This window comes from Budorcas taxicolor, chromosome 15 (genome assembly GCF_023091745.1).
Source record: "Budorcas taxicolor isolate Tak-1 chromosome 15, Takin1.1, whole genome shotgun sequence".
NCBI lineage: Eukaryota > Metazoa > Chordata > Mammalia > Artiodactyla > Bovidae > Budorcas > Budorcas taxicolor.
Window position 1 is genome coordinate 27640675 of NC_068924.1, and position 17760 is coordinate 27658434.

Below are 17760 nucleotides of genomic sequence, written 5' to 3' on the forward strand. Positions count from 1 at the left end.
CAAACCAGGTGTTCTGACAATCAGTTCATCTTCCTTCCAGAAGCTACTCTGACCCCACTTCCATAAGAGCAGGAATCTTCAAATTGCAGGTCACACACGGTTGGGAAGTGATGGAATCCATGTGGTGAGTGGTGACCAGCATTTAGATAAACTGAGACAGAATAGAGTAGAATAGGAACCATCAGAGTGCGTCACAGGGCGTGTGGTAGGAAACCCCAGCATGCATGGCATCGGTGATGATGTCTGAGGATCGCTGTCAAGAGTCTGAAAAGCGCTATTCCAGGAGGCCTCCCTTGAAGAGCACCAGGTGACCTTCTTTCCTCTGTAACCGGAGCATCTGTATGGTGTTCGATTAGCCCCTTCCATGGGGGTCTGTGGCTAGAGGATGTGAATTCTGGCTGTGCCTCCCACTGGTTAAACAGTTGGGATAAGTGGCCTGGCTTCCCTAAGGTCTGATTTTCTTACCTATAGAAATACAAAGTGCAGTGCACACCTCACCCGGCTATGATAGTGCCTAAGAAACAGTACATACGTGAAATTTCTGGCACATGGAGATTCAGGAAATAGCAGCTTCCATCCTTCTGTAAGAAGCCACTCCAGAATACAGATCCTTTATTTCATTTAGAGATTTTTTTTTTACCTTGTGTTTGCCTACTTTCAAATCTTGTGAGGTAGGCTGTAATAAAAGACATGCAGGAGCGCTCAGTCGCTCCAGTCGTATCCGACTCTGTGACGCTGTGGACTGCAGCCTGCCAGGCTCCTCTGTCTATGGGATTCTCCAGGCAAGAATCCTGGAGTGGGTCACCATGCCCTTCTCTAGTGGGTATTCTCCACCCAGAGATCAAACCTGTGTCTCCTGAAGCCACTGCATTGCAGACTAATTCTTAACTGCTGACCCACTGGGGAAGCCCCTAACGAAAGGTATATATGTATTCAAAAATAAATAAACTAATAGAATCTTAAAAAAAAAAAGAGAGACACAAGGAAATACAAAATCTCCCTAATCCAATCCAATCCAATCATTACTGCGTTGGAGCAGTAGATTATATCTATGAGCTTCCAGGCGGCAAAGGCAAAAAAGCAGAGAGGGGATGGGCTCCATATCCCCCATTATTTGATAAATGGTACAGTGGTCTAGTCAAGGCTATGGTTTTTCCTGTGGTCATGTATGGATGTGAGAGTTGGACTGTGAAGAAAGCTGAGCACCAAAGAATTGATGCTTTTGAAGTATGGTGTTGGAGAAGACTCTTGAGAGTCCCTTGGACCACAAGGAGATCCAACCAGTCCATTCTGAAGGAGATCAGCCCTGGGATTTCTTTGGAGGGAATGATGCTGAAGCTGAAACTCCAGTACTTTGGGCACCTCATGTGAAGAGTTGACTCATTGGAAAAGACTTTGATGCTGGGAGGGATTGGGGGCAGGAGGAGAAGGGGACGACAGAGGATGAGATGGCTGGATGGCATCATGGACTCGATGGACGTGAGTCTGAGTGAACTCCGGGAGTTGGTGATGGACAGGGAGGCCTGGCGTGCTGCGATTCATGGGGTCGCAAAGAGTCAGACACGACTGCGCGACTGAACTGAACTGAACTGAACTGAACTGAACTGAACAGGGGTAAAGAATCCGCCTGCCAATGCAGGAGATGCAGGTTCGATCCCTGGGTCAGAAAGAGCCCCTGGAGAAGGAAATGGCAACCCACTCCAGGATTCTTGCCTGGAAAATCCCATGGACAGAGGAGCCTGGAGGCTACAGTCCATGGGGTTACAAAGAAATGGACATGACTGAGCGACTAAACAAAAACAGCAAACAGCTCTTCAGGGGCCTTCAGCTTTCCCAGGCAGACTCCTGAAAAGAATTGAACTGTAGAGTTCTGGATATGAAAAACATCCCCAATCAAACCAGACAAGGTCTGCTCAATGCTTTCTGTACCTGTGTTCTTGAATCTGCTTCTCTTGAATGCCCTGATTAGACGGCAGACTCCCTGATCCACGGAGTCGACATGCCCACCTGGTCTTGGGGTCGGGCTGGCACCCTCCCTTCCTCTGCAGCCCTCCGGCCTACCTGTCACAGAGAGGCGGGCCCCGTTGCTCTGCCGGGTCTCCCCGCTATACTTGTGCTTGGTGATGCAGCGGTAGGTGGAGAGGGCGTCCTCCTTCTGCACGTCAGAGATGTACAGCCCGCCGTGGGAAGTGATAAAAAACCTGTTCTCTGGAGACATAATCAGGACACAGTTGATTACTTCTCTGGCTGGACCTGCCACCAGAAGCAACTCGGGCCTGGACCTGGACTTCTGCTCGGCCAGGTTGCCCTGTTGCCCAGGGGATGGGAGATGATGGGGAAAAGGGGCTGAAGCTGTGAGGAGAGCATCTCTCACAGATGAGCATTTTCCATGTGTAAACAAAGAGAAATCACAATAATTATTCCTTTAAGTGTAGATGCTTCAGCTTTTCACAGAAAGATGCAGGGCTTTGGAGTCAAGATCTGGGTTCCAATCTGACTCTTCCACTTATTAGCTGTGTGACTGTGGGAAAGTTAATTAAGCTCTCTGAGTCTTATCTGCACAACAGAGTGCAAACAATACTTCATGGAGTGGATATAATGATGACAAAAATAATAAAGTGTCTGGCACTCAGCAAGTGCTCACTTACGGAGTATCAGTCCTCCTCTTTCCTATCTCTTGGCGAGAGTTTGCAAAGCTTTAACAATCGTTGCTTGTTTGTTCTTACAACTGTCTGAGGTGTCATCCCCATTTTAAAATCACACAGGCAGTAAGTGGATCAGAACTCAGGCCTTTTGCCAGCGCCTAGCTCTCCCCCTGCACTGAGCCAGACAAGCCTAAATCCTTTTCTTTCAATGTCAGCTATTTATTCACTCAAGAAACAATGACTGAGACTAAGTTATACTAAGGGTGGGGGTGCGGAGATGCAGAGCTATGATGCTAATTCATCATGCCGTTCTTTTTTGTTTGTTTATTTATTTTGCTTATCTGGCTGTGCCAGGTCTTAGTTGTAGTAGCATGCAGGATCCTTAGTTGTGGCATGGGGGATCCAGTTCCCTAACCAAGGATCGAACGCAGGCCCCTTGCATTGGGAACACAGAGTCTCAGCCAGTGGACCGCCAGGGAAGCCCCCATCGTGCAAGGCCAAGGCGCTTGTACTGTGTTTTACTTTCCCTGCCCTCTCTGTGGTCTCCCTGTGGTGACTTGGCTGGGAAGCGGAAAGGAAAGAGTAGTTTCACCCATTTGGCTGATTATAAGATAAGACTCCATTCCGAGGTAGAGTGGATTTCCTCGTCCAAGATCCTAAGGCAAACCCTGAACTTGAGCTTGTCAGGGCTGTTTTGTCTATTTTTTTAGGGCTGATTTTAAAATGGGGAGAATATGGACTCAAAGTTGGGGAAAGGCTTGTATTTGGCTTTGGGACTCTCTAAGCTTATGGTCTCCCACCCAAGATCCAGCCAGATTGAGATGGAGAAGCTAACCTAGGGTCCCTCAGCCTTGCTCTCTGAGGGTGTAGCTGCTTCCCCAGGCAGACACAGAAGAGCCCAGGCTGCCATTTCCACAAGAGGGGGCATCAGGATCAGGACAGTGATGATGACTTACAAGAAAGCTGCTGGAGAGAGGGTAATGCTGACCTCAGACAAAAGACTTGCTAACACCAGACTGCCAGGCTTTCAAAGGAAACATTTTGGGGAGCCCCATTCACTTCAAATCCTGTTATTTGAGGTCTGCTTCCTCCCACCTGGGGGCTGGGTGAACCATCTCAGTCAAGAGCTCTGACACTCTCTGGTTAGGAGTATTCTGCGGTGTCTCATCCTGCCAAGCAAAAGCCCAAGATCTCAGCACCATGGACAGGGACCTCCTGAGAGGACATTTTCCAACAATGAAACCTGGAGAACTGCAGGGTTGAAAAGCAGAATGCATTTGACTGCATCTTTGACAAAGCTTCTCTGGCTTTCATCTGAATACCTCCAGGGCTGGGGAACTCACTGCCTCATTCAGTGACCCATGGTGAAGTTGACAGTGCTGACTTTGAGGAAGGTCTTCCTGGGTCACAACTGGTCTCCATGGATCCTGGTTTCTACTGCTTGGAGCCCTACAGAGCAGCCTAAACTCATGTGACTGACACACTCCCTCACACAGTGGAAGGCAGCAATCAGGCTCTTTGACTTTTCATGAGTCTTAAGGATTATATATTTTTAATTGTTATATAGTAGGGTTTCAAATCGCTTCTTCAATCTAGTTGGTCTCTGGCTTCTTAATACATTTTGGTTTACCTACAAATCTCTTAATTTTTCCTCCCTCTTTCCCACTTCCCCACGCCCCTTCTCTTCTCCTCTCCCTCCCATATATCCTTGTACATGACTAGGCCTCCTGGAGAAGGAAATGGCAGCCCACTCCAGTATGCTTGCTGGGAAATACCATGGACAGAAGAGCCTGAAGAGCTATAGTCCAAGAGGTCACAAAGACTCAGACATGATTTAGAGACTGCTAGGTGCCAGGCATTTTGCTGAGGGTGGGGATCTATCTGAGGAGGGCAGAACAGAGCAGGGCTACCAACCACCCACCTAAGCTGCGTTAACTTTTCAGGGGGGATTGAGTAGGGATGAGGGGGCAGATCAATTTTACTACTGCTTCATACTCTGATTTAAAGGTCCTTGTTATGTGTCCACAAGCTATTTCTAGGCTACCTTCCCTCTCTCCACTCTTGGACACCCTCGGCTAATTGGGTCTGGGTCCGGGACTTCATGCAGATCCCTACCGAGTAACATCTTGCTGAATCTCCTTAAAGGAACACTTGGCCAGCTGGCAGGCTGCCTGGAGCTTGCGGACCCCCGCCCTGCCCCCTCCAACACGAAGACCACGCCCTACAGACCCCCACTCAGTGCTGCGGGTAAAAGAAGAAAAGGAGGCAGGAAGGAGCCTGGCTCTGCTGTTGGCAGTCAGAGGACCCGCAGGAAGCACAGAGGAAGCCAGTCTCCCCACCCAGACTCTGCACCTGCCGCTTTGTCTCCATGTTGTGACATCCCAAAGTCAAACGTGGAAGCGCTCTTGTAATTTATTATGTAACTGCGGCTGGAATGCAGGACGACTGGAGGGTGTTGCTGCCAATCAGAAGTACGAGGGTTGGAGGTGGTGGGATGAGAAAAAACAGGAAACGCCCGAAAATCAGCCTTAGCGGCCCACAGGTGCTCCAGCCTGGACAGCCAGGACCCTGTTATCCCCAGATCGACACCAGCAATGGTGCACTTGGCCCTGAGGAATTTTAAGTTGGGGAGGGGTGCTGTGGTGATGGTGGTGGGGATCTGGGGTTTCTATAGCAACAAGCAGCTGCTGCATCTGATGTTTCACATCCTTCATTGTCCTCATTTTCCCCCTCCCTTCCCCCCTTCTTGTGCATATTTAATTGCAGTAACATTTCCAGATACAGTGTATCGCTCCTCCTGAAACAAAGGCAGGCTGCAGTCAGGGGGATGCATGGTGAGCAAGAGGGGAAGGAGAAATCAGGGGTATTATGTTAATCTCCACTGGGGGGATGTGTGCGACATCAGTTCTGCATGTTTGATGAGAATCAGATGATGGGCCCCGCTGGGGAAGGATGGAGAAGGGGGCCTGTGGAGTGAAAGGCATTCGGTGTGGAGGGGGAGGAGGCATAGTCCGCTGGTGGGGGGTTCAGAGGGTCCGGGACTCCAAACACGGCTAGCCTCCGAGGCTGGCTCCAGGGGGCTGCCCTGGCAGTCTGGCAGCTCATCCTCTGCAGCCCAGTGGGACCACCTGTCCTTGGACTGGGGAGAGGAGCCATTACCATCCCAATGTCTTGGTTTCTCCTCCTTGGGGTAGGCTGCGTCCAGCTGGAGGAAGGATGGGGTGGCAGGCAGGACCACCAAGTCTGGCCTCCACCCTGAGGCCACTTGGACATGCGTGTCTGGGAGCATTTTCGGTTGTTACCAAAACTTAGGGGTGTACTAATGACATTTAGTGGTCAAGTCAGAGCGACAACAACTGTTCTACTCTAAACGCGAAGACTGTGCCCACGGAGGGTCGTTTTCCCTTAGGCTCTAGGACGAGGACATGGAATTGTGCTCCAGTGTGGACTCTGCCCTTGGCGCTGCCTGTCTGTTCCATCTCAAAGTCTGCAGTATTGTCTGTGAACACACCCAAGACCAGGGGAGTGCTGTGCGTGGTTAATGAATCCTTTTCTTTTTATTATTACTTGAATACTCTATTATCCTTTCTCCTGGTGATCTGGTTTATGGAGCACCCATTACATGTTAGGCCAAGGGCTTTAAGAACATTATCTCATTTAATCCCCACACTCCTTTGAAATGGACATTATTGTTGTTACTAGCCAAGGCACAGAGAGGTTAAATAAACCACCCACAGTCACCCAGAAAATAAGGGGTAGCGCCTAGACCATTGGTCTACTTGCTACATTCCTCTAAAGCTCTGTGCTACGCTGACTCTCCCAGAATAACAGCACCTCTTACAGAGACATGCATTTAGCCAGCCTCTGCTTGATTGCTTCTATCGGAAGGGTGTTCACTTCCTCACAAAGGCACACGCATCCATTCGATTCAGTTTGGCCCCATTTATCAAGTCTCCATGGAGCATCCCTGTGTGCTCAACTGGGCTCCATGGGGAAGTCCTGAATTTGGCCTCTGCCCTCTGGGATTCCACAGTTAGAAGAATGTTCTTCTACCAGGGAAGCTTGAGCCTTTAGTAATGGGGGCTGGTAGAGGGTGAGGAGGGGGCTCAATGGAAGCCATTAGTGAGAAGAGGAAGATAGAGAGGGGCCAAGCCACCCAGCATTGGGGACAAGCCCAGGACTGAGACTTAGGAGACTGAATTGGCACCCTAGCTCTGCCACTAATGAGGAAGTATATCCTGGGTGGAATAGTGTCCATACAGAGCTTGTGAATGCAAATAGAATCAAGTTAAAATGAGACCATAATGGAATAAAGTTGATCCCAAATCCAGTATGACTGATGTCCTTACACAGGCAGGGACACACAGGGAGAAGGCCTGTGAAGATGGAGGTGGAGACTGCAGTGATGTAACTGTGAGCAGAGAAAACCAAGGGCTGGGCTTCCCTGGTGGTCCGGTGGTTAAGCCTCCATGCTTCCAATGCATGGGTTTGATATCTGGTTGCGGAACTAAGATCCCATATGTTGGGTGGCATGTTCAAAAAAAAAAAAGCCAAGGATTCCCAGTGACCCCAGAAACCAGCAAGAGGCAAGATAAGATTCCTTACCCCCTCCTACCATCCCCACCTCTGTGAGCCTGCAGAGGGAGCAGGGCCCTGCCTACACCTTGATTTTGGACTTTTGGCCTCCAGAATCGTGACACAGTGAATCTCTGTGGTTTTAAGCCACCCATTTGTGGTCATTTGTTAAGGCAGCCCTGGGAAATGGATGCAGGGTGACCTGAAGGAAGTCCAGTCCTCTCTCAGGCCCTCAGCTTCCCCACCTGTACAAGGAGGGAAGAGATGGAGGAGATATGTGTTTTTAACTATGTTTATACATTAGAATCATCTAAGGAGCTTTTAAAATTAAACTCAGAATCTCTAGGGGTGTGGCCTGGAAACTGGTATTTTTAAAAAGCTTTTTGGCTGATGTAATGTGAAGCCAGGGCGGAGAACCCCTGGATTAACCAAACTGTAAGGCCCTTCACTCTGACAGTGGATGTCTCTATAATTACACCAGACTTCTCTGAGTCCCATTTCTGCTTCAGGAAAATGCAGATAATAAATAGGACTTAGGTCACGCAGTTGTTGCGAGTATTGGAAGAACTGGATGAAAGGCGAGTTACTGCATAGGACCGTCTCCAGCACTTGGGTGGTACTCGTTAAATGTCAGCACAAGCGGCTCCATCTCAAGAGATGAAGGGCTGGCTGCTGTTAGGGGGCTCTCTGCCCCTCCCATGGCCAGGTTTCTTGCAGTCTCCCCCTTCCTCCCAGGAACCTGGAACTAAAGGAGGCCCTCCTTGGCAATTCAGAGGCCCTGGACACAAGTGATAACTGAGCTGACAGCAACTTTTCTGTCTTTTTCCAAGAGGTCAGAGAGCTGGGCCTTGGAGACTCCCTAGAGCTGTAGTAATCACAGAAAGGTAATGGTCAGAAACCTCAGGGCTCCTGGCGGCCCTTGAAGGCTGGGGGAGAAAAATCTGCCTTCTGCAATGGTGGGCCCCTCTCTCTCCCTGCTCTCAGGAGGCATGAGCTGGTCGGGAGAGGGTCCTGGGCAGAGGAGTGGGGGTGGTGAGGGTTTGTTGGAAGGTGTGAACTGGACAGATCCTACCCAGCCTCTAGAGCAAAGGAGGAGAATTAAGGATGGAGCAGGACAGCAGCTTCTTTACTGGCCTCCCTGCTTCTGCTCCCACCCCTTCTGCTCCCAGCAGGCAGCCAGAGTGATGCTTTAAAGTCTCAGTCAGATTCACGCAGCTCCTTTGCTTAAAACCCTCCAATAGTTTCCCATTTCATTCAGTGCGAAAGCAGTGCTGGTCACAAAATAGACCCTTGATAAATATCTCCAGAATGAAATGAATAAATACATGAATGAATAAATGAAAGAAACTTCCCCAAATTCTACCATTGTTTAATCCTCATGTGCAACTCAGAAAAAGCAGCTCCCAGCTCTAAATTTGCCTCCTCCAGGAAGCCTTCCCAGATTAGCCCACTCCCATTTCTGAGTGTTTCTACGTCTGGCAAACCTCTTGCCACTGCTAATCATTTCCTCTACTCTACTCAATTAGACCTTCAAAAATAAAGATTTTGAACATTCAAAAGTCAAGATTTAATAGTATGGTAGTTCCTTAAAAAATTAAAAATAGAATTACTATATGATCCAGCAATTCCACTTCTGGGAAAATATCCAAAAGAATTGAAAGCAGAGTGTTGAAAAGATACCCGTTTACCCCTGTTCACAGCAGCATTACTCACAATAGCCAAGAGAAGGAAGCAACACAAGTGTCCGCTGATGGGTGAATGGATAAAGAAAATGTGGTCTATACATGCAATGGAATATTACTCAGCCTTTAAAAGGAAGGAAATTCTGTCACATTGCTGTAACATGGACAAACCTTGAGGACATGAGGCTAAGTGAAATAAACCAGACGCAAAGGGACAAATATAGTGTGACTCTACTTATAAAAGGTACCTAGAATAGTGAGATTCCTAGACACAAAGTGAATGCTGGTTGCCAAGGGCTAGAGGGAGGGTGGAATGAGGCTGTTTAATGTGTTTATTGTTGTTGTTCAGCCACCAAGTCATGTGCAACTCTTTGGAACCCCATGGATTGCAGCACGCCAGGCCTCCCTGTCCCTCACCAATTCCCGGAGTTTGCCCAAGTTCATGTCCATTGAATCAGTAATACCATCCAACCATCTCATCCATGATGTTAAACATGAGTGAACTGTAAGCTGAAACGCTCATGAACACTTAAAATGGTTAAGATGGAAAATTTTACATTATATGTATTTTACCACAATTAAAATGTTAAAAGTCAAGATTATGAAGAACTGGAATGAGTTCTTGTGAGGTAGTGAGTTTCTTGCTACCAGAGGTAATTCAGTAGAGGCTGAAGAAGCACTGAGATACTGCATAGAAGACTTAAGTATTAAATGAGGGAAATAAACTGATACATTTAAGTTTCCTTCCTCCTAGCAGTTTAAAAATTCTTAGCTTAAAGAAAGCTGAGTAGCGAGACCTCTTGAACATCATCTGTTACAGTGGTTTTCCAAGTCAAATCAGTGTGCACGTGCTCATTTCTACCCCTGGGCCTTTTGGGGTAGAAATGGCATGCTCTTTCCTTGACTCACACCCCGTCCCATTCAGTCTCAGCTGAAATGCCAGCTCCTTGGAGAGGCCTTGCCTGACCCCTTTATCAAAATTCTTGTCTTCAGAGCACATGGTGTTGAGAGAACGAGTTATTTTAGCATCCCAACTCCAGAATGTGCCTGGCTCCCGAGATGCTCAGTGAACACGTGCTGACTGAATGAATCCTGCCGTAGAGCAGGCACTTCCAACGGGCTGAGATTGCTGCACCTCAGGCCTGGGTCCTGCGCCGAGGTCCCTCCCACCCTGGGGTCTCTTCCCCGTCTAACCCCTGCTGCCACACTGCAATGATTCGGGCTGCTGCTCCCCCGTGAGGCCACCAATCCTTGTCTCAGTCTCTTAGCTCCAGGCTGAGACACTAAAACCAGACTGAGCTAAAAGGAAAAAAAAAAAATAGGAGATAAACAGTGACCAGAGCTGGGCAGTCTGGAGTGCACACCCTGGCTGACTCATCTTCAGGGAGAGCCCACTAGCCAGGGGGTGGCTCTACACTGCCCAGGAGCTCCTAAAACACGTGGAGACCCATGGAGGCTGGGCCCAGGGAAAGGGAGGGACAAGGACACCTTTTCTCCAGCCGGCCTGAGGCTCGACCCCCATTACCCATCCCTGATCAAGACCTGCCTCCTCCTTAGGAGACTGGAGCAGAAACGCTGCCCTTGCCCACTAACAGAGCTCGCTGTTCCCAGATGGAACCACATGAGAGTCCCGGGGCCGACAATCAGACGAGGCAACGTAACGCAGCCATGGTGGCAGCGTGGCACCCCGCCCCTCCGCAAAGAGGTGAGCTCAGGAACTGAACTGCCCTGAGTGACTCCGGCTCAGCCTGCCTTGGGGTGAGTTCAGCCTGCTGCATCTTAGAGGTTTCCAGAGTCGGGCCTTTGAGAAAGGAACCTTGTGTCCAGGGACCTGTAGCAGCTTGCTGTTGTTGCTCAGCCGCTCAGTCGTGTCTGACTCTTTGTGACCCCATGGACTGCAGCCTGCCAGGCTCCTCTGTCCATGGGGATTCTCCAGGCAAGAGTACTGGAGTGGGTTGCCATTTCCTCCTTCAGAGGATCTTCCCCAGGATCGACCCCACGTCTTCAGCATTTGCAGGTGGGAGCCAGCAGGGAAGCCCCAGGCAGTAGCTCAGGAGGGGCCTGTGCTACAGTGGGTGTATGGGGCACTGTATTTGGAGTCAGAAATGGGAGATTTGAGACCTACCAACCTACCGACTGTGTGGATTTAGGAAAATCCCTTAACCTTTCTGGGATTCTGATCTCTTAGCTCCAAACTGGGGACCCTAACCCCTGGTTTTTCTGGGCTCACAGGGTTCTTTTGCAGTGCCCATGTGATGATGGCTGTGGAAGGGCTTTGTGGCCTGTACGGCACTGTACACATGTAAGGAGAGGCTACTATCATAATAAGCAATAAGGTAATAACTTCATGTTATTGTATAATATGAAGTATGTAAAAGCGCAGGGCATATGTGTCCATAACATGTATGTGGGGTGTAGGCGTTTGTGTTGGCATTGTGTTGAATGAATAAGTCCAGGCAGTAGAGAGAAGTGGGGGTGGGCGACCCTGACAAGGAAGGCCCCAGGAAGCACTGGGAGGTGTGGAGTAGGGGAAGAGAGGCAGGAGGAATGTATGAAGCTTTTCACTGAGATCAGGCTTTGGTCTCCGGTTCTCTTGTGTGAAAAGAGATCATCTGTCAAGCCCAAAGTTTCCCAGGGTGGCCTCAGGATGCCTCATTTGGCCCCCAAGTTACTCCCACTTCCCCCTCCCCAGCCCTCCAAAAAAAACTGCAGTCAATACAGGTTACCAGTTCCTGTTCCATCCAATAGAGATTTACAAAAACAGTGGGGTCCTCCTGCTGCTTGGAGCCTGTGGGTGGTTCGTGAGACTAATGAGATGACTCACCCCAGTGGCAGGACCGCTCTCTCCTCCCAGGGCAGGTGGGTGGGGGTGATCAGCTCTTCTGGGCTGGCAGGGTTAGCCCTGTTGGGGGCCCGGCACCACGGCAGCCTACAGGCACCTATTTGAGGCTGACTCTGCGGAGCACCCTCCTCTCACTCCTTTGTGATTCCTGCTGATGGTGAGGGCCCTGGGGGAACCTGCCAGCCTGGGTTTGGAAAGCCCAAAGGAAGCCAAGGCCCGGTTCTGCCTCCTCTGCTTTCCTTGGACTCTTGGACCCCAGGGTTGTAATCCCATCACCCGAGATCCCAGGGAGACAGCTACAGCATAGTGGAGATGCTACGGGGGAATCGAGTCAAGTCCTGGCTCTGGCTTGCCTGCTTTAAGTCCTAGATCCTCCCAGTCATGGACTGATTTGTGTCCCCACAAAATTCCCCAGTTGAAGCCTTACCCCACAGTGGGACTGTTTTAGAAGATTGGGCCTTAAGGGTCCCTAATACAATATGACAGGCGTCCTGATAGGAAGAAAAGAGATGCCAGGGATGTGAGGGCACAGAGGGTGGACCATGTGGGGGAGGGGGGCCTTCTCAAAGCCAAGGAGAGAGGGCCCAGTACTGCGAACTTGGACTTCCAGCATCCAGAGCTATGAGAACTGCATTTCTGTTGTTTCAGCCACCTGGTCTGGCATTTTGTCATGGAAGCCCTAGAAGATGAATGTACTCCCCCTCCCGACACGCGATTCCCTGAGGACCCTCAGTGCTAAGATTCTGGAGTTGGCTCTTGCTCCACAAGACACTGGGGTGAGGACTGGAGGGCAGGAACGGGGAGGAGGACGGGGACGAGCTGGTCCTGACGGGCATCAGGTGGACCTCACAGGCTGGGTCAGAGAGTGAGAGCGTGAGGGGTAGGGAGAGACTGGTCCCCAGACCTGTCAGGGCGCTGAGAGCAGAGGGAGGGATGAGGTGGGCGGGCCGCCAGAGCAGGGAATGGGGCTGCGATCACTCAGGGAGCCTCGTCCACACTCGGCATCAACCACTCAGCCTGACCCACTGCTGCACGGGGCATCCGAGGGAGCTGAGAGAGGGTCGCACAGCCAGTCTGGGTCAGAGTGGAGCTGTCGGGAGAGGTCTCCTGTCTCCAGACCCACTGCTCTTTCCCCACGGAACTGAAATCAGGCAGAGCGAGCATATCTGGGTCGTCGGGAGCCTGGATGGACGGAGGGTGGGGCCTTTGGTATGCAGCTTAACAGCCTCTGAGGGACAGGTTACAGGCCCACTGTCTGCTTTCTGGCACAGGGGCTCTCAGGTGCTTGGGAAGACACCGTAATCTTGTGTTCATCTCTGAAGCCGTGATGCCAGGCTGGGCGGGGGGCTAGTGTGACGGGCTCCAAGTGGGTGGCCCCACCTCCCACATGTGTCCCCAGGGGCCTGTGGGAATGGCCTCTGCCCCTCCTCTACCTCCACCACCTCTGAGATGACATGGCGAGTGGTCAGGGAAGAGGATGCGGAACTAGGGGGCAATGCCCCTTTCTACCCCATAGGAGGGATCAGCCGGAGGAGGAAACAGCAACCCACTCTGGTATTCTTGCCTGGAGAATCCCAGGGGCAGAGGAGCCTGGCGGGCTACAGTCCACGGGGTCGCAAGGGGTCAGACACAACTGAGCGAACCGAGGAGGAGGAGGAGGAAGAGGGACTAGCCAGGTCCCCATCTTCAGCTCTGCCTTTGGGGCTCTACAGGAGAGGGGGTTCCGGGGGGCAGGTGTCTGAAGCTGCGGGGGGACCTGGCAAGCCGACAGCATGATGGAGCAAACACAGTCTGGCCTGAGTGAGATGCAGGGTTGGAACTGTACTCCTCTCTCAGGCTGAACGATGCTGGATGAATCACTGAACCTCTCTGAACCTGTTTCCTAGGAGAGTGAAAAACGTCAATGAACATGCCCAGCACAGTACCTGGCACACTAAAGGGCAGTGGTTACTGAAGGTCTGAATGATTGAATGAATGAATGAATGTATAACCCCTGTAAGGGGGGCAGACTCAGAACTTGACTGAGATCTCAGCCTCCAAGCCTCCCAACTGCCCACAACTGGCCTCTCACAGGTGGGAGAATGTAAATTTCCAGGAAGACCAGGCTCAGCTCCCCAGGAGCCTGCTGACTGACCGCTCTGGGCAGCGGAGATCCAGAAGGGGGTCCATGCTGTGTCTAGAGCAGTGCCCAGGGAGCTGGGGTTACCACAGCGGGAGCGTGGATGGAGGGTCTCGGGGAGGGGATCCTGGAGAAGGCCAGGGGCTAGCTTCTCTCTCTGCCTGAGTCCTTTCCTCTAAACACAGCTCTATCTTCCTGCACCACAGGATTAGCACACATCTCTCATTCTCCTATTGCAACAAGATTTTATTTCTAATTATGCTGTAATAAAACTGGAGCGCTCCCAGGCTTCCTTTCAAATGACTTGTACACACACTGCCGATCGGATCCTCCTCGGCCCCAATTGTAATAGCATTTCCCTGACATTCATTAGACATGCATGAGAGGGGCGCTTTAAGAATAGAATTGCATTTAAATGGATTTGCTGAGAGAGGAAGATGAAAAAAAAAAGAGGCGAGCGGTGGGGGGAGACGGAGAGGGAGAGAGGTTTGTTGAACAAACTATGAAAACAAGATGCCATAATAACAGGGTGCTGAAATAAGCCTCTTTCTTCTCAGCCCTCCTCCTGCTGCACATGGTGGAGCCCAGCCGGGGAGCTGTGGCCTCCAACCCTCCCCCTGGAGCCCCCACCCCCACTTTTATGGTGCCCACTGCGGGGGTTACATAGCTCCTTGTGCCCTGTGGCAGATGCTCATGGTGTAATAGAAATAACTGTTATTACAATTTGGGAAGGCTGCCTTGCTTCGACAGAACCCCAGTAGCCAGGCCATTGCCTGCAGGAGCGGGGAGGGATGGTCCCGTCTCCCCGCCTCCACCAACCTCCATGCTCGGCTTCCAGACCCTTACCCCACTGTCCCTCCCTCTGAATGACCACCCACACCCAGAATCCCCATGGGCCCCTGAGTAGCTGGCATTTTTCTTTTACCCTGGTTGGCTCTGAAGGGTCAGACGCAAGAGATCCATTCTGACCCCAGGGCCTTGCTCCATGTTCCCCACCCCCTCCCCAGAGCACGGACTCTCTCCACAGCACACAGACACTGGGTGTACCATAAATGGCCTACTATGGATCAAGGGCCTGCCTACTAGGTGTCCATACCTACTGGTGGTCTCATCTAACTTATTCCCCTTCACTATAGCCAGATTTTCTTAAAATGGACATCTGATCCCACTGAAAACCATCCTGTGGCTTCCCATTTTTCTTAGGATGAAGACCCAAATGCTTAACAGGGCAGTTGAAGCCCGTCATCCTTCCCCTGGCCCTCCTTCGTTCCACGTCTGGCCCTGGCCCCAGCTCCAGGCACCACGGCCTTCCTCCGTCCTCCACAGTGCCCAGCTTCTGCCTCCTCCCGTGCCTTGCTGCTGCTCAGAACACTTCTTTCACCTCCTTCCCAAAGTTCCCGCTGCCCCCATCCCCCAGGGCTCAGCTCACACTCCCTTCCGCAAGAAGACGCTCCCACATGTCTTCTGTCTCCCATCCTCTTCCGTGAACACTTGTCGCTCAAGACCTGGCACTGTCCCTGGACTGCAAGCCCGTTGAGGGCAGGGCAGGGTGGGTCCTGGCTGCTGCTCTGGGGTAAAGGCTCAAAACAATGGGAAGGAAACCAGGCACTGTGCCGGGGGCTTTCTCCTTTCATCTCGCCTTACTGTGGCAGAGGATTTTTCTTCTCTAAAGGATGAAGACACTGAGAATCAGAGGGTTCAAAGCAATTAGCCCCAAGTCACAAAGCAGAGCTATCTGAACCCAAAGCTGTGCTTTCGCTCTGATGCATCCTGGTACCACGGGCATTCCCACTGGTCCCTTTCTGCATGGAGGGCCATCCACTCCCCTGCACTCAGCGAGGTCCTTCTCAAGCCTTCCTTCTAGAAGGTCCCTTGGAAAGTCCAGCTAGTGCAAACCCTCTCCCCTTCCGCAGACTCAGATTCTGAGGCTGCACCCTGGGACCTGGAAGGGCCTCTAGTTTCCCATTTGGATGTTCCCACCTGTTCTGCGGGGTCATTCTTCTATCCCCAGTAGATTGCAGGTGCCTTAAAGAGCGCATACATGACTCTTCTGAACCCCCAGTACCTTTGGGCTAGGGCTGCAAATACACAACTGACAGAGCACCGGATCTGCCAGTGGGAGAGCCGCTCTGCCACTTAGTATCTGCAGGGGCCCGAGAGGGACCCTCTGAGCCTCAGCCCCTCGTCCAGGAGGTGGTGCTGATGACACCGGGGCCTGTGAGGCCTCTGGTCTTCAGCAGAGATAGTGCCCCACAGAAGCGCATGCCTCCTCTTGTCCTGTCCCTTCCTTGGGGCTCTGTTTGGTGATGATGGGGATGAGAAAGCTGGTCTGACAGTGTCCCAGAAGGAGGTGTGGCTAAAAGGGACACAGTACCATGGCCTCTCGAAGTCATCTTATGTGGCTCCAGGGGCCCTGCCACAGCAGTGGAGACATCCCTCCGTCCTTCCTGTGTTTGCCTCCAGACTCACCACCTTCCCGCCCCCAGGCCTGGTTCAGAGGCCTTCTGTGTCCACACGCTGCAGAGACGATGCTCCCATGATGAGCGGCTGAGAGCAGCTGGCAGGCTGTCCACCTCTGCCTTCCAGTCCCCAGCACTGCCCAGGCCTGGCCCAGGGCGTGTTCACGAATGAGACCACAACCTCCATGAAGGCAGCGACTGCTCAGTTTTGTGTACAGCAACCTGCATGTGGTGATGCTCAAAAACATATCTGTTGAGCGAATGCATGATGAATGGAGCGAGCACATGAGTCTCAGCCTTTTTACCCCATGGTAAGTACTTAGGCTCTGAAGTCAGCCAAACTTTGGCTCCATCCGTGTGATCTTCACAACATACCTCGTCCCTCTGATTCCATTTATTCTTCTCTAAAATTCTGCCAATGATAGTTCCAATCACACAGAGTTGGAGTTGTTGCAAGAATTAAAGCACCTGACTGGTGCCTGCATGGTGAAAGTTCAAATAAGCAATAGCTCTCATTGCTATGACTACCCAGCTTCCAGGGAAGGGAGATCCATCTAACGTCTACTTCAACCCACTTGGGAGCTTGGAGTGACCACTCATGTTGGTGGTTCTAGATTGTTCCCTAGGCAGTTTTGCTATTTTGAACATCTGTTTTTGTTATTTACAGGCTAATCAACGTGACTCTATGACACACCAGTGCTGCCAGCTTATCAGGAAAGGTAGAAATGCTCACAGTCCCATCCACATTTGTATCTCATCAGTTCTCAAAACAAGTCTGTCTCAAAGAAGTGATGTTAACACAGAAGCAATTGCCCCAACTCCACCAGCGCATTCACTGTCCCCCAAAGCCCTGCAATCTCAGCACCTCTGGGCTCTAAATTACATCCTATGTACCTAGGAACCTCCTCTCGCCCACCTAGCTCTCTCTCATCTCTTCCTCCCCTAACTTGTAAGATCCGTACCCCTTATCCAGCTTTCATCAGACACTTGCTTTTTGTTGTTGATTTGAATTATGCATCAGTGGCGTCTTCCTTGGTGGTAGCACACAGAGGGGAGGAAAGGGGAGGGTGATAGCGAGGTACTTCTCATTCAAGGACTTCCATTATGTGAAGCCAGAGGGTTAGACAGCGCACAGGCATGGCTCTAGTTTAACCCCGAGAGCAGCAGTAGCTTTCCCATTTCACAGATGAGGAAAGTGGGCTCACAGAGACGCAGAAGCTTGCCCAAGTCACTCAGCTGGAAAACAACATAACTGGGAGTTGGACGCAGCTTGTCTGACTGCACAGCTCCTTGAGGACAGACACCTCAGATCACCCATGGGATTTCATGGGTCTGGCCTGGTAGGTCTGTTACTGACATGAGCTGCTGACCATAGCCAGCTTTCAGGGACATACAAACATTAAACGAGAAATGAGAAATAAACAAGGTAAACGCTTCC

At 51.1% G+C, this 17760-nt stretch overlaps 1 protein-coding gene across 1 annotated transcript in view; it reads right to left on the reverse strand.

Annotated features, from left to right (window-relative positions):
• Window positions 1-17760, reverse strand: part of DSCAML1 (DS cell adhesion molecule like 1) — a 363699-nt gene that overhangs the window by 94029 nt on the left and 251910 nt on the right. Inside the window, exon 4 of the mRNA XM_052652772.1 lies at window positions 2062-2208. Within this exon, the coding sequence (XP_052508732.1) occupies window positions 2062-2208 (147 nt within the window). The remainder of the gene's footprint in view (window positions 1-2061; window positions 2209-17760) is intronic.